The 24,408-nt window shown below is 46.4% G+C and overlaps 1 protein-coding gene across 5 annotated transcripts in view; it reads left to right on the forward strand.

Annotated features, from left to right (window-relative positions):
* znf335 (zinc finger protein 335) overlaps positions 1-24,408 on the forward strand; it is a 34,485-nt gene that overhangs the window by 3,813 nt on the left and 6,264 nt on the right. For 2 of the 5 annotated variants that reach the window (XM_071373104.1, XM_071373107.1), the window contains exons 4-25: positions 640-778; positions 1,020-1,103; positions 1,909-2,025; positions 2,154-2,299; positions 2,569-3,682; positions 4,975-5,124; positions 6,405-6,572; positions 6,750-7,008; positions 7,422-7,596; positions 11,296-11,408; positions 11,871-11,889; positions 15,770-15,889; positions 16,139-16,215; positions 16,577-16,737; positions 17,002-17,222; positions 18,086-18,185; positions 18,398-18,486; positions 19,326-19,460; positions 20,826-20,983; positions 21,149-21,272; positions 22,469-22,675; positions 24,156-24,298. In XM_071373104.1, coding sequence (XP_071229205.1) covers positions 640-778; positions 1,020-1,103; positions 1,909-2,025; positions 2,154-2,299; positions 2,569-3,682; positions 4,975-5,124; positions 6,405-6,572; positions 6,750-7,008; positions 7,422-7,596; positions 11,296-11,408; positions 11,871-11,889; positions 15,770-15,889; positions 16,139-16,215; positions 16,577-16,737; positions 17,002-17,222; positions 18,086-18,185; positions 18,398-18,486; positions 19,326-19,460; positions 20,826-20,983; positions 21,149-21,272; positions 22,469-22,675; positions 24,156-24,298 — 4,019 coding nt within the window. The remainder of the gene's footprint in view (positions 1-639; positions 779-1,019; positions 1,104-1,908; positions 2,026-2,153; positions 2,300-2,568; positions 3,683-4,974; positions 5,125-6,404; positions 6,573-6,749; positions 7,009-7,421; positions 7,597-11,295; positions 11,409-11,870; positions 11,890-15,769; positions 15,890-16,138; positions 16,216-16,576; positions 16,738-17,001; positions 17,223-18,085; positions 18,186-18,397; positions 18,487-19,325; positions 19,461-20,825; positions 20,984-21,148; positions 21,273-22,468; positions 22,676-24,155; positions 24,299-24,408) is intronic. The other 3 variants (XM_071373105.1, XM_071373108.1, XM_071373106.1) reach the window with 2 other exon arrangements.

The raw sequence follows: 24,408 nt of genomic DNA on the forward strand, positions 1-24,408 counted from the left end.
TGTCCAAAACAAATGACCTTTTATTTGTACAGTAAATAGATTTTCAGTTGCACTTTTGAATACAATTTATTTAAATTATTATTTAATTCTGTTGTGCCCACTGTCTTGTGATGCATTCTACATCAAGCGAACAACTGATGACACTTTAATAATAATAATAATAGGGACAGTCATTTGCAGTTAAAAAATATATATTGTCTGGTGCTCCTTACTTTTTGTCTGGTGCTCCTTACTTTTTGTCTGGTGCTCCTTACTATTTGTCTGGTGCTCCTTACTATTTGTCTGGTGCTCCTTACTTTTTGTCTGGTGCTCCTTACTTTTTGTCTGGTGCTCCTTACTTTTTGTCTGGTGCTCCTTACTTTTTGTCTGGTGCTCCTTACTATTTGTCTGGTGCTCCTTACTTTTTGTCTGGTGCTCCTTACTTTTTGTCTGGTGCTCCTTACTTTTTGAAGTTAGGAGCACCAGTGATATCAATGACAAAAGTTAATTTCGAGCCCTGACTTTTGTATTACACTCTCACTTGTCTTTTTTCTTCCTAACATTGATTTGGCCAATAGTTGTGTTGAATGTCACTGACTAAGTCGCTAAGTCGGTATAAAAAAGCGTCTGCTAAACGGCATACCGTATATTGTATTACAGGTGATGGTCCACTCCAGTGCAGCGGTGTCAGACTGCGGGGGCATGATGGTGTCTGACTCTACAGCCTCTACCTCCTCAGACCTGGGATCAGCCATAGACAAGATCATAGAGTCCACCATCGGACCTGACATCATGAACGGTGAGGGAATGAAACCCCCCCCCCCCCCCCCCCCCCGCACGAAGGAAATTTGATTCCTAGCAATCATGAAAATATATATATAGAACAGTAGACACAAATGTAACAAACAATGTGAGTACAAATACACCATTCAGGTAAAAAAAAAAAAAAAAAAGGACTTAGTGTGATTCCTTTGTGGAGAACTGACCACACACTGTAACCTGTCCATCACAGCCAATATCTATGTATCACTGTTCTCCAGGATGTATAGCAGTGACCAGTGCAGAGGACGGAGCTGCAGAGACCAGTGAGGGGCAGTATTTGATACTACAAGGACCAGACGATGGTGAGCTTTTCTCTGAGGCCTCTTTGGTATTGACTGTATCTGTTAGTTCTTCCAAGTAGCACACTATATTACTTTCAGTGGTTTACAGCAGTGGTTCCCAAACGGGTTTACAGCAGTGGTTCCCAAACGGGTTTACAGCAGTGGTTCCCAAACGGGTTTACAGCAGTGGTTCACAAACGGGTTTACAGCAGTGGTTCCCAAACGGGTTTACAGCAGTGGTTCCCAAACGGGTTTACAGCAGTGGTTCCTAAACGGGTTTACAGCAGTGGTTCCTAAACGGGTTTACAGCAGTGGTTCCTAAACGGGTTTACAGCAGTGGTTCCCAAACGGGTTTACAGCAGTGGTTCCCAAACGGGTTTACAGCAGTGGTTCCCAAACTGTGGCAAAGGGTCGGCAGGGGGAGGACATGTTTGAGTAACTCAAATATCACATGAACACATAATACATGGCAAAATGTGTATATTACAGGAAATATGTTTTAAAACGGCAACATTTTATCTGCACCCCATGACAAAATATGTAGAATTGAAAGAAATTAGATTTAAACCTGATACATTTTTTCTCCACCAACAAGAGAGTGGTAAACAGTTTGTGTCATGAACAGAACTTGTGCCCCCATACAAATAGACGTGGCCCGTGCAGGGAGGGGTCGCAGAATGTTCCCCAATGCTGGAATGGGGGGGGGTGTCTGAGTGCAAAATGTTTTGGAAGCTCTTATTTAGAGAACCAATGTTTCAGCAGCCAGTACGTTGTACAAAGGAAAGTACATTTTGTTTTTTCATGGGAACACAACATCTCTTTCCAGGGGCCCCTATGGTAGCCCACATGTCGTCCTCGGCTCTGTCCAGCCATCACCGCATCGCCATCGAGGCTCTGGGAGAGGGTCCTACCTCCACCTGCCACGACCAGGGGGACATGCAGGGTATGACACATGCAACCTATGCCCGTGTTTGGTCTTTGTCATGTTTTTTTTTTACTAAAGAAAGGCTTCATAAAGATTTTCAAGTGAGTGCTGTCCCTTATTTGATTGATATGTTTATGACATGCAAGATAACCTGGATCCAGACCAGCCCTCTGGGAGTCACTCTCACTCCGGCCACTACCCAGACCATGAGGACCAGGACAGCCAGCCTCAGCACTCCCACGCGTCCCAGTACATGGAGTGTAGCGGTGGAGATGCGGACGGACCTGATCAGGTATGAGGGACACACTCAGTTGAGGTTTGAAAACGTATGTTTAAAAAAAATAATAATAATTGCTTGGCTTTTTTAAATCAATGATTGTATTGTTATTTTACACATCCTTTTTATGTTCTGTTTTTGATGCTTGTTTTTATCTTCATCACCTTTAAGGCTTTTCTGTATTTTTTGGGGGGGGGTGGTATCTTTCATTCCATTGTTTTATGGTGGAGTGTGTTGTGATTTTTAAATGCATTTTAAATAAAGTTTGATTTTGTTTTAACCAGACTGGAGAGTCCTCCTCCTCGTATGTAGACGATGAGGAACCCGACCAGACACGTTCCTCCCGCTCCCTCGTCCGGTCCCGTTTCCCTGAGTACGGTATAGTCGAAAACTCTGGCCAGGACCTAAGGGGCTACGTGGAGTGTAGTGGTAGCGGTGCCCCCGACTCCAACCCCTCGTCCCCTGCCCGCCTACGACACACCCATTATATGGTGGACTGCAGCGCGGGGACGGGGGCGTACCTGGAGTGTGCCGGGGACGAGGAAGAGGATTCGATGCAGCACCACTCTCGGAGCTACATCGACAGCAGCAGCAGTGCTAACCACTCCCAGAGTCACCAAACTCTGTCTAACCACTCCCAGAGTCACCAAACCCTGCGGCAGTATGTGGAGTCCGGGGCTGCGGTTGCAGATTCAGAGCAGCCCGGTTGTTCCAACTCCCACTCTCAGAGTCACCAAACCCTGCGGCAGTATATGGAGTCTGGGGCTGCAGATTCGGAACAGCCACGATGTTACCAATACCAGGCTGAGGAAGGGCAAGGAGAGGACCCAGACCAGAACTCAGACCAGAACCAGGACCCAGACCAACCACAGCACTCTAACCAGCAGCAGCCTCAGCACTCCCACTACATGGAGACCACCAGCAGCAGCACTGGCCCAGAAGGCGAGGGTTCCACCACAGACCACCACCACCCCCAGGCAGACACCGCAGACCACCACCACCCCCAGGCAGACACAGCAGACTCAGGCTCAGCAGATCATCCAGAGGCTATGGAGTGTTCTGAGAGCCAGCCTGGCCCTTACATCAGTAGCAGTGGGACCTACTCCTACCACCCGGAGCCTGAGATGGAAGAGGCCCTCGAACCTCCATGGTCACCCAGTTTGGAGAGGCCTTCCAGGGGAGAGGAGGGCGGCGTGGTGGGGGGGTCTGGGGCTCCAGTCGTGGAGGAGGGGGCTGGGAGCGGACCAGGGGTCGCTGTCCCCCACACCATGGCTGAACTGGAGGAGATGATGGAGGTGGTGATCGTTCAGCAGTTTAAGTGCAAGATGTGTCCCTACAAGAGCGTCTCCAAAGACACCCTCATCAACCACATGAGAGACAGGCACTTCAAATCCACAGGTACAGTAGCCCCATCCCACCCAGAGAGAGCTGAGAGACAGGCACTTCAAATCCACAGGTACAGTAGCCCCATCCCATCTAGAGAGAGCTGAGAGACAGGCACTTCAAATCCACAGGTACAGTAGCCCCATCCCATCTAGAGAGAACTGAGAGACAGGCACTTCAAATCCACAGGTACAGTAGCCCCATCCCATCTAGAGAGAGCTGAGAGACAGGCACTTCAAATCCACAGGTACAGTAGCCCCATCCCATCTAGAGAGAACTGAGAGACAGGCACTTCAAATCCACAGGTACAGTAGCCCCATCCCATCTAGAGAGAACTGAGAGACAGGCACTTCAAACCCACAGGTACAGTAGCCCCATCCCACCTAGAGAGAGCTGAGAGACAGGCACTTCAAACCCACAGGTACAGTAGCCCCATCCCACCCAGAGAGAGCTGAGAGTCAGGCACTTCAAACCCACAGGTACAGTAGCCCCATCCCACCCAGAGAGAGCTGAGAGACAGGCACTTCAAATCCACAGGTACAGTAGCCCCATCCCACCTAGAGAGAGCTGAGAGACAGGCACTTCAAACCCACAGGTACAGTAGCCCCATCCCACCCAGAGAGAGCTGAGAGACAGGCACTTCAAACCCACAGGTACAGTAGCCCCATCCCACCCAGAGAGAGCTGAGAGACAGGCACTTCAAATCCACAGGTACAGTAGCCCCATCCCACCTAGAGAGAGCTGAGAGACAGGCACTTCAAACCCACAGGTACAGTAGCCCCATCCCACCCAGAGAGAGCTGAGAGACAGGCACTTCAAATCCACAGGTACAGTAGCCCCATCCCACCTAGAGCTGAGAGACAGGCACTTCAAACCCACAGGTACAGTAGCCCCATCCCACCTAGATGGAAGAAAGACATAAACATATGATCGAACAAACTGTATTCATCATCCAAAAGGGGGAAATTACAGATGTATTTTTTTAATTTAACCTTTTAGAATAAATTCTTATTTACAATGACGGCCAAACCCTAACCTTGGCGACGCTGGGCCAATTGTGCGCCGCCCGATGGTGAGGTGAGGACAGAAACGAAATGAATTCAAATCAAACTTTATTGATCCTCAGCCTAATTAATTAGAATGAACCTTTTATTTATCCCCAGCTGAATTAATTGGAATTAAACGTTATTGATCCCCCAGGGAGAAAAAAAATTGACTAATACAAACCATTTATGGAACAAGCGCTCTGCCGCCAAAGAGGAAGTTTGATTTGATTAGCTGATTGATGGTGTTTGTGTTACTTCCAGGTGGCCCCCCTCCTAAGAAGCGTGGTCGTGGTCGGCCCAGGCGTAGTGATACGTTGGCCCGTCAGCAGGCTGAGGTGAAACCAGAGCCCCAGCCCGAGGAGCCAGAGGACGATGACATCGTAGACGCTGGGGCCATCGATGACCCTGAAGGTACAGTCCGTGGAGATCCCTGTCATTTTAGATCAATTATTGTGCTTTACAGAAATGCATTGTCACTAGGCAAAAGCAGATAGTTACTCACTCACTCACTCACTCACTCACTCACTCACTGATCCACTGTCATCACTTGCTCATCAACTATGGCTGTTGCTGTGACCATATTACTGCCACACCGGCAGTCATGAGTCATGCCTGCAGTAAAATTCTACGTGATCACGGTAATATCTTCTTATGCACTCTGGACAGTCAAAAGTGCTCCCACTGTGCTCCCGAGTGACTCAGCGGTCTAAACTGCATCTCAGTGCTAGAGGCGTCACTACAGACCCTGGTTCGATTCCAGGCTCTATCACAACCGGTCGTGATTGGGAGTCCCATAGGGTGACGCACAATTGGCCGTGTCGTCCGGGTTTGGCCGGGGTAGGCCGTCATTGTAAAATAAGAATTTGTTCTTAACTGACTTGCCTAGTTAAATAAAAACAATAAAATAAAAAAAACGTAGTTTCTATCTCCTCCCCTCTCTCCTTCATTCCTTTCTCCAGCACACAGAGCGAGGGGCTGTCAACAGTTTAATGAAATATGTTGCGTTGTTTAAACATGTTACTATCGATGTTCCTGATCAGAGGATTTCGCCTTGGTTTCCCAAATGTAGCCCTGGATAGCTGCAGGAACAGGTTGGAGAGCCCATGGCATGCAGAGTTTGGGCGGAATATCACCTGTTGTGCTGCAAAATTACCAGAGTAGCCTACCCGACATGAGTGGAAAAACGTACTGGCGGGGAAGTGGCTCCAATTCCATTGCATACAGATGACATGTATTTTTGCCCCTTCCCCTGTTCCTTCCCATCTGATAATGGGCCTTTCTAAATCATTATTTTACACATGACTAATTTTACATATTAGTAAAGACGAGATTAAATTGACAATAGTCTGATGGGTGAAAATATGATCACTTGATGAGAGAACAGCGGGTGCAGCCTGAGGCAAGGAACAGAGCACAAGCTTTTTTTGAGACTTTCTCAAATCATCGACAGTCTAAAGGTGCACATCAGCGGCTTGTAGCCAATGCATGGAGGCCTGAAGATTCTAAACGTGTTTATGCTAATTAGCTGTCAATTACCGCGAGACTGGCAGTCTTTTCCATGACAATAACCGGCTGGGGGGGGGGGGATGTGATGACTGCCACAGCCCCATATCCAACCCTCTCAGATCTGCGCCTAGGGGCTAGCAGTCGATTTGGGATTTACACACTCACTCTCTCCCCCCCCCCCCCAGAGGACAGTGACTATAACCCAGCAGATGAGGACTGTAGGGGCAGGCAGCCTGCTCTCCTGCGACAACCTGTCCCCCCTCCCTGCTCCTCCTCCTCCACAGACCGCCCCAGACGCAGGGTGGGACGACCCAGGAAGTTCACCTACACAGAGGGCAGCTACAACGGCAAGGGTGGGTATCATATACTGCACAAATACTTACGCCATGCACCACCTCTGTTTTTCTGAATAATCTGTCCATTGTAATATGAAGGTTTTCTAGCTGAAAAGCCGTTTGTCTTTCATTTGAATGATCTTATTCAATAGGTTTGCTATCAGGGCATGAACTTCTTGTTTTGTATGTATCCAGAAGCAGTAGCAGACGGGACGTCAAAGCCTAAAGGGAGTGTGGATCCTCAAGGCTCGGAGGAGGCCAGTTCCTCAGGCCTGGGAAACGGCCCAGGTCCCTTGTCCAATGGAAACACAGCGGAAGCCGGCATCAGCCAATCGGACTCTGAGAACAAAGACCCGTCGTCCAATGGGAGGCCAGAGGAGCTTTTCCCAAGGAAACGTGGTCGACCCTCCAAGCGGTTCATCAGAAAGAAATACAAGAAGTACATGAACCGCAAGTAAGACTCCGTTTCATATTATTACTGACACCTGGAGCTTTCTTTCTCACTGAATTCTTTCAACAGCTATATACCCTTGTTGAAGTATTGGGAGGGCCCCAACTGTACTGCAAGTGTGCTGGCAAAAATATTTGTATTTTCAAATGGTCCTTTCCAGCAGATGTGATGATTGTGTAACCAGGCCATGCAGTGCAGGTAGCTCAGCATTGCTCTGTAGTGTGAAAAAGGTATAAAAAATCTGTAAATGATTTATCTGCAGAAAGAGCTCTCACAACCAAACCTTGACTACCTCATCCCCTGCATCCTCTAGATGGTATTATAAGCCTGTCAGTCTTCTCTGCGTCATCCAGAGATATAAAATACTGTATGAGCTATGAAGCTTTTAGGGACCTCTTCCCTGTCTGTTCTGTTAGGTACTGTAAGTCTCTGAAGCCGCTCCTGAGGCCTCACAGCTGTTGGATCTGCGGCTCTCGCTTCCTGTCCCAGGAGGACCTGAGGTTCCACGTTGACTCTCACCAAGGAAACGACCCAGAGTGCTTCAAATGCCTGCAGTGTAACTACCGCTGCAAACGATGGTCCTCGCTCAAGGTGAGTTGGGCGACGGCATACAGTCCAGTCAGCCAGTCAGACGGTCAGCCGGTCAGTCAATTGTACAGTGCCTAGTGAAAGTCTACACACCCCTTGTACCGTTGTCATATTTTGCTGCCATAAAATGTTCTAATGCTCGTTGCTCGTGTTTCTTGGCCCAGGCAAGTCTCTTCTTCTTATAAAAAGGGATTCAATAGGTTTTATTTTATATACCCTACAGATCTACACAACCTGGTCCATATTTTCAAAGTGAAAGACAAAATATATATATAATTATTATAATTTTTTAAGCACATTTTTTTTGTAACAAATTAGAAGCCCCTTTGGCAACAAATTCTGCTGTAAGTCATTTTGAATAAGATTCTACCAACTCTGCACAAACTCTTAGGGCAACATATATTCATTGTTTTTTTGTCAAAATCGATCAAGCACAATGCATTTGTTTGGGAATCATTGATGGACAACAATATTCAAACCTTGTTTATGATTTTCAAGCAGATTTAAATCAGGACCAATACTGGACTATTCAGGAACACTCCACACCTCTCAGAAAGCCATTCTGGTGTGTCTTTGGCATTTTAAATGTGTATAATTATCCCACTGAGAAATAAAACTCTATCCCAGGGTTCAGTTTTCAAAAGACTGAGGCATGTTGTCCTCTAACGTTTTAACCTGAGCTTTGCTTCTTTCATATTTATTTTCATCCTGATAAACTCCCCAGTACCTGTCGGTAACAAACATACCCATAACATGATGCTGGCACATGGAAATACAGAGGGTTTCACTCTGATGTGTTGGATTGGATTTATTTTAAGCCGAAAAGTACATTTATTTGCCATGTAGTCACTTTTGAAAATTTTATTCATGCTTCCTTCTTTTCACGGGAACTTGGTACTGGTACTTCCTGTATATATCCATCTTAGTTTTACTCGTTATTGTTATTCCTCGTATCACTATTTCAAAAAAAAAAAAATATATATATATGTTTGCATCTTTATCTTAATTGTGCATTGTTGGAAAAGGGGCATAGACAGATAACACCTGTTGTTTACAAAGTATTTAAAAAAATATTTGATTAGATTCTATGTGGAGTGAATGCAATGATGTTGATCCCTTTGTATTTTCAAGTATTGTGGTGGCATCGTCATGTCCAAAGCATTTGACACAGTTGATCATGAAATGCTTACTTTTTAAATTGCATTATTACATTTTTCATAATTATAAATATAATTATTTATATAGCTGTGTTAGAGAACACTGTGTTTGTGCAAACGGCTGTGCATCTACCAGTGCCAAGATATCCTGTGGCGTCCCACAGGGTTGGATGATTGGACCTTTGTTATTCCTAATTCACATCAATGACCTTGCTGCTGTGTCTTCTACCATACCTCCCATTCTCTTTGCTGATGAAAACCAATTTGATTTTATCACACAATAATTTTGATTCACTAATTTAATGAAGCCGACACAGGCATGGCCAAATGTTCTGAATGGTTCCAGATAAACACATTATCTTTAAAAGTAAGTATTTTATTCACTAGTAAGAATAAAAAATATTGTATAAAAACAAATACTTTTTTAAAAGCGTGGGAATCTTAATTGGTGAGAATGAAATGGAACAAGTCATATCCACTAGATTCCTCTGAGTTCTAAGTAATGAAAAGTTATCCTGGAAAGATCATATTCAATTTGTCTGCAGCAAAGTGAGGAAATATGTTTGTATCATCAGAAAGATTAGTGGTTTGGTTCATCAGACTTGCTTCTTAAGTCTTAAGTCTGTAATATTGTCTGGGCCAGAACATATGCCTTCTACTCATCATACAAAATAAATGTGTATGACTAGCCACCTCCTCTAATTACCTGGCTCCATCTGCACCTTTGTTTAAGAAACTTAATATCTTGTCTATTTACGACAATTATGCATTTTCATCTACAAATACTCATACCTCCCAGACAGTTTACCTAAACCCTTCAATGGATTCTTCCAGGTTAATTCTGACATCCATCTATATAACACAAGACTGTGATAACCTTCACCCTCCCCACTGCCACACCTCACATAGTCAATTCTCTATGAGATACAGAGGAACCATATTCTGGAATTCTTATCTTCACATCATCATTCCTCAAAAACTTCAAGCGATGACTGGGGGTCAGCCTGACGAACCAAACTACTCCGTAATCTCCTCCATGAAGACTGGGGGTCAGGCTGACGAACCAAACTACTCCGTAATCTCCTCCATGAAGACTGGGGGTCAGGCTGACGAACCAAACTACTCTGTAATCTCCTCCATGAAGACTGGGGGTCAGCCTGATGAACCAAACTACTCAGTAATCTCTAATTCTCACACACTCACATTCACGCACACACATGTAAACAAAACAACAACAAACATTTTATCTGTGATTACTGATCAACTCATTTATATATTTTATAATTAGTAGGTTTTCTCATCTGTTTTAACAAACCGGTTTTCTTTTTGTACCTATGTATTGTATATCGTTTTGTGGTGTAGTTTTCATATAAGCCCTTGGGCTTCCAACCTGCACACAGTTTTTTTTATTTTAATTTTTTATTTTATCTGTATTGTTGTCTATCACTTGTTTTCTTTGGTGCAAATAAATACATGTTATGTTTATGCTTGTGGTGGCAGCATCATGTTATGGGTATGCTTGTCACCGGCAGGGATTGGGGAGTTTGTCAGGATCAAAATAAATATGAAAGGAGCAAAGTCCATGGAAAGAGTTATACCAAAACCTAACTTTTTTTGTGTGGGACAATTACACAAATGTTAATGACAAAGACACAGCAGAATGTATTTCCAGGAGGTGTGGAGTGTTCCAGAGGGATACACTCTGTCCTTACTTTAAATACGGTTGAAAATCAGACACAGTTTGAATATTGCTGTACATGAATGCTGATTTTTTTAAATGGCTGCCAAACATTCTACCACCAACTATTACCTCTGGGGTGTGAAGACATGCCAGGGATCATCAACTAGATTCAGCCACAGGTCGATTTATATATTTTTTTGTGGGTCTGGGGGTGGTAATCCCTTAGATTATATTTTCTGTGCAAGGCGTGTAGACTTTCACTAGGCACTGTACGGCTGACTCACTCACTGACTGACTGGATTACTGACTGGCTGACTGGATTACTGACTGACTGACTGGATTACTGACTGACTGACTGGACTACTGACTGGTTTACTGACTGGATTACTGACTGACTGACTGGATTACTGACTGGCTTACTGACTGACTGACTGGATTACTGACTGACTGACTGGATTACTGACTGACTGACTGGATTACTGACTGCCTGACTGGATTACTGACTGCCTGACTGGATTACTGACTGCCTGACTGGATTACTGACTGCCTGACTGGTTTACTGACTGACTGGATTACTGACTGACTGACTGGATTACTGACTGACTGACTGGATTACTGACTGACTGACTGGATTACTGACTGACTGACTGGATGACTGACTGACTGGATTACTGACTGATTGTACATAGCCCTCATTACAGCAGCAGGTCATTAGTCTTTATTGCAAAATAATGACTTTGTTTCTTCAATCATTGAGTCAGTCTTCAGTTGTTCTCTTGTATCTCAGGCCTTGTCTGTTCACTGTACTTTCTGTAATAACCACAGTGGAATGGTAAGAGCCTGTTGTCTCTGCGGTGTTAACAGGAGCACATGTTCAACCATCAGGGGAACAAGCCCTTTAAGTGTGAGGAGTGTGACTACAGCAGTGTGTATAAGAAGGACGTCATCAGACACTCTGCAATACACAACAAGGACAAGTATGTACACACACACACACACACACAGTATGTCATCATACACTCTGCAATACACAACAAGGACATGTACACACACACACAGGATGTCATTAGACACTCTGCAATACACAACAAGGACATGTACACACACACACACACACACACACACACACACACACACACACACAGGATGTCATCAGACACTCTGCAATACACAACAAGGACAAGTATGTATGCACACAGAATGTGATTAGATACTCCTCAGAACACAACCAGGACCAGTATGTTCTCTCGTGCCACCATGTGGGCCGTTCCCCTGTGAGCTCCATACAACTCACCAGACCTACAGTACATGGCACATTGAGCTTTACTGTTTTTACTGTTTTTTTTAGATTTCAGATTGATCGACTTGATCAAAAAAATATATTAAAAAAATACAGTTCAATCATTAGATCCCGTAACGTGTTTTTCTTCCTTTCACAGGAAAACAAAGTCTGAGTCAGTAAGTATTTCCCCCCTATGAATATTCAGTTACCATGGTTTTTCTATCCAGATCATTCCTCAATAAAAGAACCAACTATATCAGTAGCCTACAGGAAGTTTACGTTTAGGCCTTTTTTAAGGAAGAAATTATCCAGGCGGCCAGAAAAGCAATTATTATCCAGTTGTGAAGACGGTAGACTGCTTCTATACAGCCCATGATCTAGTCCTATAACCTAGCTCACTACGGTGGGACAGACTCTTCCTCATTATGATGTAGTCCTATAACCTAGCTCACTACGGTGGGACAGACTGTTCCTCACCATGATGTAGTCCTATAACCTAGCTCACTACGGTGAGACTGACTGTTCCTCATTATGATGTAGTCCTATAACCTAGTTCACTACGGTGGGACAGACTGTTCCTCATTATGATGTAGTCCTATAACCTAGCTCACTACGGTGGGACAGACTCTTCCTCATTATGATGTAGTCCTATAACCTAGCTCACTACGGTGGGACAGACTCTTCCTCATTATGATGTAGTCCTATAACCTAGCTCACTACGGTGGGACAGACTCTTCCTCATTATGATGTAGTCCTATAACCTAGCTCACTACGGTGGGACAGACTCTTCCTCATTATGATGTAGTCCTATAACCTAGCTCACTACGGTGAGACTGACTGTTCCTCACCAGAGAGTCACTCTTCCTCACCATGATGTAGTCCTATAACCTAGCTCACTACGGTGGGACAGACTCTTCCTCATTATGATGTAGTCCTATAACCTAGCTCACTACGGTGGGACAGACTCTTCCTCATTATGATGTAGTCCTATAACCTAGCTCACTACGGTGAGACTGACTGTTCCTCACCAGAGAGTCACTCTTCCTCACCATGATGTAGTCCTATAACCTAGCTCACTACGGTGAGACAGACTGTTCCTCATTATGATGTAGTCCTATAACCTAGCTCACTACGGTGAGACAGACAGTTCCTCATTATGATGTAGTCCTATAACCTAGCTCACTACGGTGGGACAGACTCTTCCTCATTATGATGTAGTCCTATAACCTAGCTCACTACGGTGGGACAGACTCTTCCTCACTATGATGTAGTCCTATAACCTAGCTCACTACGGTGGGACAGACTCTTCCTCATTATGATGTAGTCCTATAACCTAGCTCACTACGGTGGGACAGACTCTTCCTCATTATGATGTAGTCCTATAACCTAGCTCACTACGGTGGGACAGACTCTTCCTCATTATGATGTAGTCCTATAACCTAGCTCACTACGGTGGGACAGACTCTTCCTCATTATGATGTAGTCCTATAACCTAGCTCACTACGGTGGGACAGACTCTTCCTCATTATGATGTAGTCCTATAACCTAGCTCACTACGGTGGGACAGACAGTTCCTCATTATGATGTAGTCCTATAACCTAGCTCACTACGGTGGGACTGACTGTTCCTCACCAGAGAGTCACTCTTCCTCACCATGATGTAGTCCTATAACCTAGCTCACTACGGTGAGACAGACTGTTCCTCATTATGATGTAGTCCTATAACCTAGCTCACTACGGTGAGACAGACAGTTCCTCATTATGATGTAGTCCTATAACCTAGCTCACTACGGTGGGACAGACTCTTCCTCATTATGATGTAGTCCTATAACCTAGCTCACTACGGTGGGACAGACTGTTCCTCATTATGATGTAGTCCTATAACCTAGCTCACTACGGTGAGACTGACTGTTCCTCATTATGATGTAGTCCTATAACCTAGTTCACTACGGTGGCACAGACTGTTCCTCATTATGATGTAGTCCTATAACCTAGTTCACTACGGTGGGACAGACTCTTCCTCATTATGATGTAGTCCTATAACCTAGTTCACTACGGTGGGACAGACTGTTCCTCATTATGATGTAGTCCTATAACCTAGCTCACTACGGTGGGACAGACTGTTCCTCATTATGATGTAGTCCTATAACCTAGTTCACTACGGTGGGACAGACTGTTCCTCATTATGATGTAGTCCTATAACCTAGCTCACTACGGTGGGACAGACTCTTCCTCATTATGATGTAGTCCTATAACCTAGCTCACTACGGTGAGACTGACTGTTCCTCATTATGATGTAGTCCTATAACCTAGCTCACTACGTTAAGACAGACTGTTCCTCACCATGATGTAGTCCTATAACCTAGCTCACTACGGTGGGACAGACTGTTCCTCATCATGATGTAGTCCTATAACCTAGCTCACTACGGTGAGACAGGCTGTTCCTCACCAGACAGTTACTTCTACATCATGTGTGTGCCACACAGACACCGACCCACACACACCTGTTCTGATCCACCAGAAATAATTATTAGAAAAGATGTGCCATTGCACTTGCCAGGCTTTAAAAAACATATTTTGTCATGATCCGTCTAGTTGCTGTAGCGATTTTGCGCTACAGCCCAACTGTCATTTTAACAGAGTTTTTTTTTGGGGGGGGGGGGTGACCAATGGGGGCAATAGAATCTTATATCACAATATTTTTGGGGTACATAATCACGATAGGACAAAGGTTGACCGCCAAACCCTACTAGGGTGTTGTCTTTCCCGTGTCCAGTGTGGTCTGTCTGACTCTCAGCGGGTATCTAAGGTGTTGTCGTTCTCGTGTCCAGTGTGGTCTGTCTGACTCTCAGCTGGTTATCTAAGGTGTTGTCGTTCCCGTGTCCAGTGTGGTCTGTCTGACTCTCAGCTAGTATCTAAGGTGTTGTCGTTCCCGTGTCCAGTGTGGTCTGTCTGACTCTCAGCAGGTATCTAAGGTGTTGTCGTTCCCGTGTCCAGTGTGGTCTGTCTGACTCTCAGCTGGTATCTAAGGTGTTGTCGTTCCCGTGTCCAGTGTGGTCTCTCTGACTCTCAGCTGGTATCTAAGGTGTTGTCGTTCCCGTGTCCAGTGTGGTCTGTCTGACTCTCAGCTAGTATCTAAGGTGTTGTCGTTCCCGTGTCCAGTGTGGTCTGTCTGACTCTCAGCAGGTATCTAAGGTGTTGTCGTTCCCGTGTCCAGTGTGGTCTGTCTGACTCTCAGCTGGTATCTAAGGTGTTGTCGTTCCCGTGTCCAGTGTGGTCTCTCTGACTCTCAGCTGGTATCTAAGGTGTTGTCGTTCCCGTGTCCAGTGTGGTCTGTCTGACTCTCAGCGGGTATCTAAGGTGTTGTCGGTCCAGTGTGGTCTGTCTGACTCTCAGCAGGTATCTAAGGTGTTGTCGTTCCCGTGTCCAGTGTGGTCTGTCTGACTCTCAGCAGGTATCTAAGGTGTTGTCGTTTCCGTGTCCAGTGTGGTCTGTCTGACTCTCAGCAAGTATCTAAGGTGTTGTCGTTCCCGTGTCCAGTGTGGTCTGTCTGACTCTCAGCAGCTATCTAAGGTGTTGTCGTTCCCGTGTCCAGTGTGGTCTGTCTGACTCTCAGCGGGTATCTAAGGTGTTGTCGTTCCCGTGTCCAGTGTGGTCTGTCTGACTCTCAGCGGGTATCTAAGGTGTTGTCGTTCCCGTGTCCAGTGTGGTCTGTCTGACTCTCAGCGGGTATCTAAGGTGTTGTCGTTCCCGTGTCCAGTGTGGTCTGTCTGACTCTCAGCAGGTATCTAAGGTGTTGTCGTTCCCGTGTCCAGTGTGGTCTGTCTGACTCTCAGCAGGTATCTAAAGGTGTTGTCGTTCCCGTGTCCAGTGTGGTCTGTCTGACTCTCAGCGGGTATCTAAGGTGTTGTCGTTCCCGTGTCCAGTGTGGTCTGTCTGACTCTCAGCGGATATCTAAGGTGTTGTCGTTCCCGTGTCCAGTGTGGTCTGTCTGACTCTCAGCGGGTATCTAAGGTGTTGTCGTTCCCGTGTCCAGTGTGGTCTGTCTGACTCTCAGCAGGTATCTAAGGTGTTGTCGTTCCCGTGTCCAGTGTGCCACAGAGTCTACCCCATGCAGAAGAGACTCACTCAGCACATGAAGACACACAGTACAGAGAAACCACACATGTGTGACAAGGTAACAGCACTGAGACACACATACACGCATGTACAAGAAAGTACATTTAATTAATTAATCTTAATTATTAATTGCCAATCAACTTTGTTTTTAAATGTGAATGAGGAGACTGGTGTATTATTGGAATGGTTAATCACTGTCACCATTAACCATTCCAATAATCCACTCAAATCAATCATGTTTTTCTAGCTACAATCTCAGGTTTTCTTTTAAAATCTTTATAAATCTCTGTATGTGCTTTGACTTCAGTGTGGGAAGTCCTTCAAGAAGAGATATACGTTCAAGATGCATCTCCTCACACACATCCAGAGTGTTGACAACAGCAGGTCAGTACAGGATGTAGTGCCATTGTCATTGTGCCCCTTAGCAGAACATAGCCCCTTAGCGGAACATAGCCCCTTAGCGGAACATAGCCCCTTAGCGGAACATAGCCCCTTAGCGGAACATAGCCCCTTAGCGGAACATAGCCCCTTAGCGGAACATAGCCCCTTAGCGGAACATAAACCTAGTCAGTCCTGTGAGGCCAAGGTGGTGTTCAGTACACACTGGAGCAAAAACAATTTGCACCGTGAAATAAAAATCTACTTCGAATTCACCCTGTTTCAAAACCTTTTTCTCCTGCCATACACGACCCAGTCGACATGTTTAGATTCAAGACCTGCGATCTAATGCGTGTTTCTATTCCAGGTTCAAGTGTGAGTTCTGTGACTATGACTGTGACAACAAGAAGCTCCTGCTCAACCACCAGCTGTCCCACACCAACGACCGGCCCTTTAAATGTGACTACTGTAAATACTCCACCTCTAAAGAGGACTTCCTGGTCTCACACCTGGCCATCAAACACACAGGTGAGTCACCAATGATTTGATGACAGTTGGCACAGTAGCTAGCCTAGAGGCTAGCGAGACGGAGCAGTAGCCAAAAGGTTGCTGGTTCATACCCTAACAGTGGGAACTGAACTGCTGGTCTCTGATCTCCTGTCATTGTCCCCTTGATTATGGCCCTCAACCCCTTAATTGCTCTTCATCCAGGGGGCGCTGCACTGAGATTCTCCCTGTGCCTCTCAGTGGCTAATGTTTTGTTTTCGTGTGTAAAATATTTGTTCCTTCCAGGAGAGAAACCGTTCTCCTGTGAGATGTGCCACTTCATGACGAAACACCGTAAGAACCTGCGTCTGCACGTCCAGTGTCGCCACCCGGAGGCGTTTGAGGACTGGAGCGCTACGCACCCTGAGGAGCCCGTCAGGCGGAGGAGGAGACCCTTCTTCACCCAGCAACAGATAGAGGAACTCAAACAGCAACACGACGACACACCGGGCCTACAGAACACTATAGTACGTCTGGAGAGCCTGGTCCCAGATCTGTTAGGTTTCATTACAGGCATAGCCTGGTCCCAGATCTGTTAGGGTTGATTACAGGCATAGCCTGGTCCCAGATCTGTTAGGGTTGATTACAGGCATAGCCTGGTCCCAGATCTATTAGGGTTGATTACAGGCATAGCCTGGTCCCAGATCTGTTAGGGTTGATTACAGGCATAGCCTGGTCCCAGATCTGTTAGGGTTGATTACAGGCATAGCCTGGTCCCAGATCTATTAGGGTTGATTACAGGCATAGCCTGGTCCCAGATCTGTTAGGGTTGATTACAGGCATAGCCTGGTCCCAGATATGTTAGGGTTGGTTACAGGCATAGCCTGGTCCCAGATCTGTTAGGGTTGATTACAGGCATAGCCTGGTCCCAGATATGTTAGGGTTGGTTACAGGCATAGCCTGGTCGCAGATCTGTTAGGGTTGATTGGCCAACTCCTATGATCTCTGGCATGACAGATCTGTTATATGATAAATACCATAGCAGTTGGAAAGACATCACAAACTGATCTGGAAACAGGCTTGATGAGCTATTCTTGCATTTTTATGCTTTAGAATTAGAAAAGCTGCAGGTTCTGAATGAGAAACGTTGCAGGTTCTGAATGAGAAACGTTGCAGGTTCTGAATTAGAAACGCTGCAGGTTCTGAATGAGAAACGTTGCAGGTTCTGAATGAGAAACGTTGCAGGTTCTGAATTAGAAACGCTGCAGGTTCTGAATTAGAAACGCTGCAGGTTCTGAATTAGAAACGCTGCAGGTTCTGAATTAGAAAAGCTGCAGGTTCTGAATTAGAAAAGCTGCAGGCCTGTGACTCTGTTTTGTCTCTGTGTTAGCTGGCGGTGGATCCTGATACACTACAAGCCATGCAGACAATGCAGAACGCCTCAGTCTCCCAAGATGCAATGGGAAACACCACCATCATCTACGAACAGGGTCAGTGATTCCTGCCATACAAAGGACAGACAATAATTACATGGATGAAAAAATACATGCCTTTTTTTATGGCTCAATATAAATGTATTGTCTCAACAGGTCAGTTGATCTCCACCAAACACAATAAGAACATTTGCATGTACTGTATATTATATTGAGTGTAAGGCATGACTGAACCATGACTGAGACGGTCTCTCTCTCCATCTCCACAGCCGGAAACTCAGACCTGTCAGCCCAGAATGCTCTAGATCTGCTGTTGAATATGAGCAACGCCAGAGAGCTGGTGGGAAACTCACTGCAGGTACTGCCCAAAGCTTTGGTTTTACATCCTGACAAGGTTCTATCCTGCCCTCTATCTGACAATCCATGGTTAGTTGACCGATCCATGGTTAGTTGACCTATCCATGGTTAGTTGACCTATCCATGGTTAGTTGACCTATCCATGGTTAGTTGACCTATCCATGGTTAGTTGACCGATCCATGGTTAGTTGACCGATCCATGGTTAGTTGACCGATCCATGGTTAGTTGACCTATCCATGCTTAGTTGACCTATCCATGGTTAGTTGACCTATCCATGCTTAGTTGACCTATCCATGGTTAGTTGACCTATCCATGGTTAGTTGACCGATCCATGCTTAGTTGACCGATCCATGCTTAGTTGACCGATCCATGCTTAGTTGACCTATCCATGCTTAGTTGACCGATCCATGGTTAGTTGACCGATCCATGCTTAGTTGACCGATCCATGCTTAGTTGACCTATCCATGCTTAGTTGACCGATCCATGCTTAGTTGACCGATCCATGCTTAGTTGACCGATCCATGCTTAGTTGACCGATCCATGGTTAGTTGACCGATCCATGGTTAGTTGACCGATCCATGCTTAGTTGACCGATCCATGCTTAGTTGACCGATCCATGGTTAGTTGACCGATCCATGCTTAGTTGACCGATCCATGGTTAGTTGACCGATCCATGGTTAGTTGACCGATCCATGGTTAGTTGACCGATCCATGGTTAGTTGACCGATCCATGCTTAGCTGACCTATCCACCTAAGGAGCAGTAGACATGCTATGGTCTGCATGAATAGGAATGCATCTAGTTTCTGTCTATGAGCAGCCTTTCTGTCTGTCACCTCAGGTACAGGTGTTGAAGTCGTCTGACTCCAATGTTCTAGAAGCAGGCTCCTGGACGGGTGTTACCTCGGCGACGGGGGGAGGGCAAAAAGTAGTGACCTTTCACGTGTCTGAGACCGGCGAGACCCTGGTGCAGGAGGTACATTTATGATATATTATTATATATTATGATATACTATTATTATGATATACTATTATTATGATATAGTATTATATACTATTATTATGATATATTATTATATACTATTATTATAATATATTATGATATACTATTATTATGATATACTATTATTATTATATTATTATGATATATTATATACTATTATTATGATATATTATGATATACTATTATTATTATATATTATTATATACTATTATTATGATATATTATTATTTACTATTATGATATACTATTATTATGATATACTATTATTATGATATAGTATTATGATATATTATTATATACTATTATTATAATATATTATGATATACTATTATTATGATATACTATTATTATAATATTATTATGACAAATTATTATATACTATTATTATGATATATTATGATATACTATTATTATGAAATATTATTATATACTATTATTATGATATATTATTATTTACTATTATGATATACTATTATTATGATATATTATATACTATTATTATAATATATTGTTGGATACTGTTATTATGGTATTGTTGTATACTATTATGATATACTATTATTATGATATATTATTATATACTATTATTATAATTTACTATTATTATGATATATTGTTGGATACTGTTATTATGATATATTATTGTTTACTATTATTATTGTATATTTGGTGCAGTTTCTTTATAGCGTTTGATTTATCATGGGCTGGACCTTTTTACTTCTAGATGACATTGTGTGGTGTTGACTGGGTTTGTTGTCTGTTCTGTTTGTTGGTGTTCATCTTTGTGTTTGTGTGAAAAACAATCAAAATGTTAATCACCGGGCCTCCCGGGTGGCGCAGTGGTCTAGGGCACTGCATCGCAGTGCTAGCTGCGCCACCAGAGTCTCTGGGTTCGCGCCCAGGCTCTGTCGCAGCCGGCCGCGACCGGGAGGTCCGTGGGGCGACGCACAATTGGCATAGCGTCGTCCGGGTTAGGGAGGGTTTGGCCGGTAGGGATATCCTTGTCTCATCGCGCTCCAGCGACTCCTGTGGCGGGCCGGGCGCAGTGCACGCTAACCGAGGGGGCCAGGTGCACGGTGTTTCCTCCGACACATTGGTGCGGCTGGCTTCCGGGTTGGAGGCGCGCTGTGTTAAGAAGCAGTGCGGCTTGGTTGGGTTGTGCTTCGGAGGACGCATGGCTTTCGACCTTCTTCTCTCCCGAGCCCGTACGGGAGTTGTAGCGATGAGACAAGATAGTAATTACTAGCGATTGGATAGCACGAAAATTGGGGAGAAAAGGGGATAAAATGTATTTAAAAAAATAAAAACATGTTAATCACCAAAATAATGATCCATTAGGTCCAGGAGGTGCAGGAGGGTTATGAGGCAGAGACCAATGAGAATGGAGAGATCACCCAGGTGGCCATCCAGGCCTATGAGGGGGCAGAAGGCTTCAGTGTGTTGGAACAGGTGGAACAAGCTACAGAGGAGATCCACAGCACCGGACCTGGATACAGGTACAATCAATCACATCAGTCAGGTACAACACCATGGTCTCACCAGGGTTGTGTTTAGTAGAGCAATGGGAGAAAGAAAAAATCCTCTGCTCTCATTGGACAAGTTCAGGAAGTACTCCCTTGTTTTCACTGCGTTCCAATGTGTGTGTTGTGTTGTGTTTTCAGCAGTGGCGAGGGGAGTCCCCAGCCCATGGAAGAAGAGGAGGAGGGAACAGAAATAGTCAGAGAGAATGGAGAAAAGTACTACCTGTCCTCCGGGCTAGGGGACGGGGTGCTGCAGCAGGTCGAGGTAAGCCAGAAGGGAACCACCGCATCCATAGCTCTGTCTATTCATTTGAGTGGTTACATTTATTCAGTCCCGTCCCTCAGCTTTATACCAAACCATGTGGTCAGGATTGTGGCTTTTCGGTTCTGTTCGGTTGAACAGAAGATGGCTGAGAGGTCATCACTGGCCATTCAGTACAGTTGTACTAGACGATTTTGCCGTTCCAGACTAATTTTCATGATTGGGGTGAAATCCTGTGAACTTGGGCTAGGATCAGTACGTCGGGACTCGTGTAGTATGAGCGGGTCAGGTACGCGCCGATGATGGCTGTTCCGTTCTCCAGACTTCTGTCGGATGTGCTTCTACACCGTGCTTCTACACCTGCATTGCTTGCTGTTTGGGGTTTTAGGCTGGGTTTCTGTACAGCACTTCGAGATATTAGCTGATGTACGAAGGGCTATATAAAATAAACTTGATGATGTCCCGATTATTATTATTTATTTTTTTGTAAATTTTCTGACGTGTCATGTTGGTGGTGCAATTTTGCAGTCTGAACAGCGCTACGACGCGCAATCGGGCAAGGGCTACTGCCAATAGCCAATGAGCACTCAGCATGTGAGACCAAAACGATGACGGTGAAGAGGAAAACAGCATCAACAACAACAACAAGCAGCAGCAGGCACCATGTGGACTGGGGTGATGGGAGACAGACTGGTGGAGCTGTGGAGAGAACACCGCTGCCTTTTCAATATTAAACATTTTATATGACCTCTAATTCACTCTGTAGAATAAGAACGTCCATATTGTCCACGTCTGCCCAACCATTGGCTGGTCCATATTCTCCGCCTCTTTTTTAATATTTTTATGATAATGACGTGCAGCTCGGGAATTTGCGTGTCAGGATTTTTTTCCCCCCTACGACACCTGAGGAACACAGGGCAGGATCAACTAGGGAGTCATGGTGACAAGTGAGCACCCACGTCCTGGGGTTTAGGATGGACGGAAGGAAAGATCTGGGACAAGGAAATGTGAGCAGGTCCAAGTTGTTAAGATTTTAGAAGTCATATAGTTTATGCCTAGTATTAGGCTGCAGAAAGTCATCTCATCCTCCCTCTGTCTGAGGCCCCAGGATATCAGAACCAAGTCCACCCCAGAAGTCTGCTGTCCACCCCAGAAGTCTCATCCTCACGCTCTCTTTCTTTCTTTCACTCTCTCTCCAGCTGAGCAGCGAGGCCCCGGGTTCTCCCTCCATGGTGGGTTCTCCCCAGCAGAACCAGCTCAACCCTAAGAGGTTCTCCTGTCGTATCTGCATGGAGTCGTTCCACGGCCGCAGTGATATGGAGAACCACAAGAGGGCCCACATCGACCCCTCCACCTTCAAGTGTCCCGACTGTGACTTCACTGCCTCGTCCTGGCCAGACGTCAAGGTGGGGGGGGGGACTATCTTTGATCAGCTTTGAGACATTTGAATTACATGGTGAATTACATGGTAAATCTCAGAAAGGTTTTTCTTGATATCTCTCATCCTTGCCTTGAGGAGAAGGTCTAAGGGGATGAAACCTTCTCCTCCAATGGCTTTTCAGAATAAGGCTAGGAGATGGGGGGGGGGGGGGGCTGGAAGATGAGGGGGCGGCTAGGAGATGGGGGGGGAGCTAGAAGATGGGGGGGGGCTGGAAGATGGGGGGGCGGCTAGGAGATGGGGGGGGGGGGGCTAGGAGATGGGGGGGGGGGGGGGGGGCTGGAAGATGGGGGGGGCGGCTAGAAGATGGGGGTGGCTAGAAGATGGGGGGGGGCGGCTGGAAGATGGGGGGGCGGCTAGAAGATGGGGGTGGCTAGAAGATGGGGGGGGCGGCTGGAAGATGGGGGTGGCTAGAAGATGGGGGGGGCGGCTGGAAGATGGGGGGGGGGCTAGGAGATGGGGGGGTGGCTAGGAGATGGGGCACGGGGGAGCGGCTAGGAGATGGGGCACGGGGGGGGGGGGGGGGCGGCTAGGTGATGGGGCACGGGGGGGGGGTAGGAGATGCGGGGGGGCTAGGAGATGGGGCACGGGGGGCGGCTAGGAGATGGGGGGGTGGCTAGGAGATGGGGGGGGGGCGGCTAGGAGATGGGGCACGGGGAGGTGGCTAGAAGATGGTGGGGGGCGGCTAGAAGATGGTTGGGGGCGGCTAGGAGATGGGGCACGGGGGGCGGCTAGGAGATGGGGGGGCGGCTGGAAGATGGGGGGGCGGCTAGGAGATGGGGGGGCGGCTGGAAGATGGAGGGGCGGCTAGGAGATGGGGCACGGGGGGGTGGCTAGAAGATGGTTGGGGGGCGGCTAGAAGATGGTTGGGGGCGGCTAGGAGATGGGGCACGGGGGGCGGCTAGGAGATGGGGCACGGGGGGGGCGGCTAGGAGATGGGGGGGGGGGCGGCTGGAAGATGGGGGGGGGGCGGCTAGGAGATGGGGGGGGGCGGCTGGAAGATGGGGGGGGCGGCTAGGAGATGGGGGGGGGGGGCTGGAAGATGGGGGGGGCGGCTAGGAGATGGGGGTGGCTAGAAGATGGGGGGGCGGCTAGGAGATGGGGCACGGGGACGGCTAGGAGATGGGGGGGGGGGGGGGGGGCTAGGAGACGGGAGGGGGGCGGCTAGGAGATGGGGGGGGGGGGCGGCTAGGAGATGGGGGACGGGGGACGGCTAGGAGATGGGGGGCGGCTAGGAGATGGGGGACGGGGGACGGCTAGGAGATGGGGGACGGCTAGGAGATGGGGGGCGGCTAGGAGATGGGGCATGGGGGAAGACTTTTGACAGTCACCAGATAGATGAGGTTGAGTGTATCGTTTACAGCCTGTAAAGGCAGCGTTGACCTTGTCCTGATCCACAACTACTTCCAAAGCATGTCATCACGTGGTTCTCCCATTCCTTTCCCCAGACACACATGGTCATGCATGCCTACCTGAGACCTCACAAGTGTCCCAGCTGCAGCTTTGCCTCCAAGAACAAGAAGGATCTGAGGAGACACATGATGACACATACCAACGAGAAGCCCTTCACCTGCCAGATCTGTGGACAGAGGTATGACCCAAAGACAGTCAGATTACAGATTTCTCTCAACTTGTTCTGTTAAGGATTATAGATACAGTGCACTGAAGCAATTCCCTACACAAAGGCATTGATTGGTGTAA

Source organism: Salvelinus alpinus, chromosome 28 (genome assembly GCF_045679555.1).
Source record: "Salvelinus alpinus chromosome 28, SLU_Salpinus.1, whole genome shotgun sequence".
NCBI classification, from domain to species: Eukaryota; Metazoa; Chordata; class Actinopteri; order Salmoniformes; family Salmonidae; genus Salvelinus; species Salvelinus alpinus.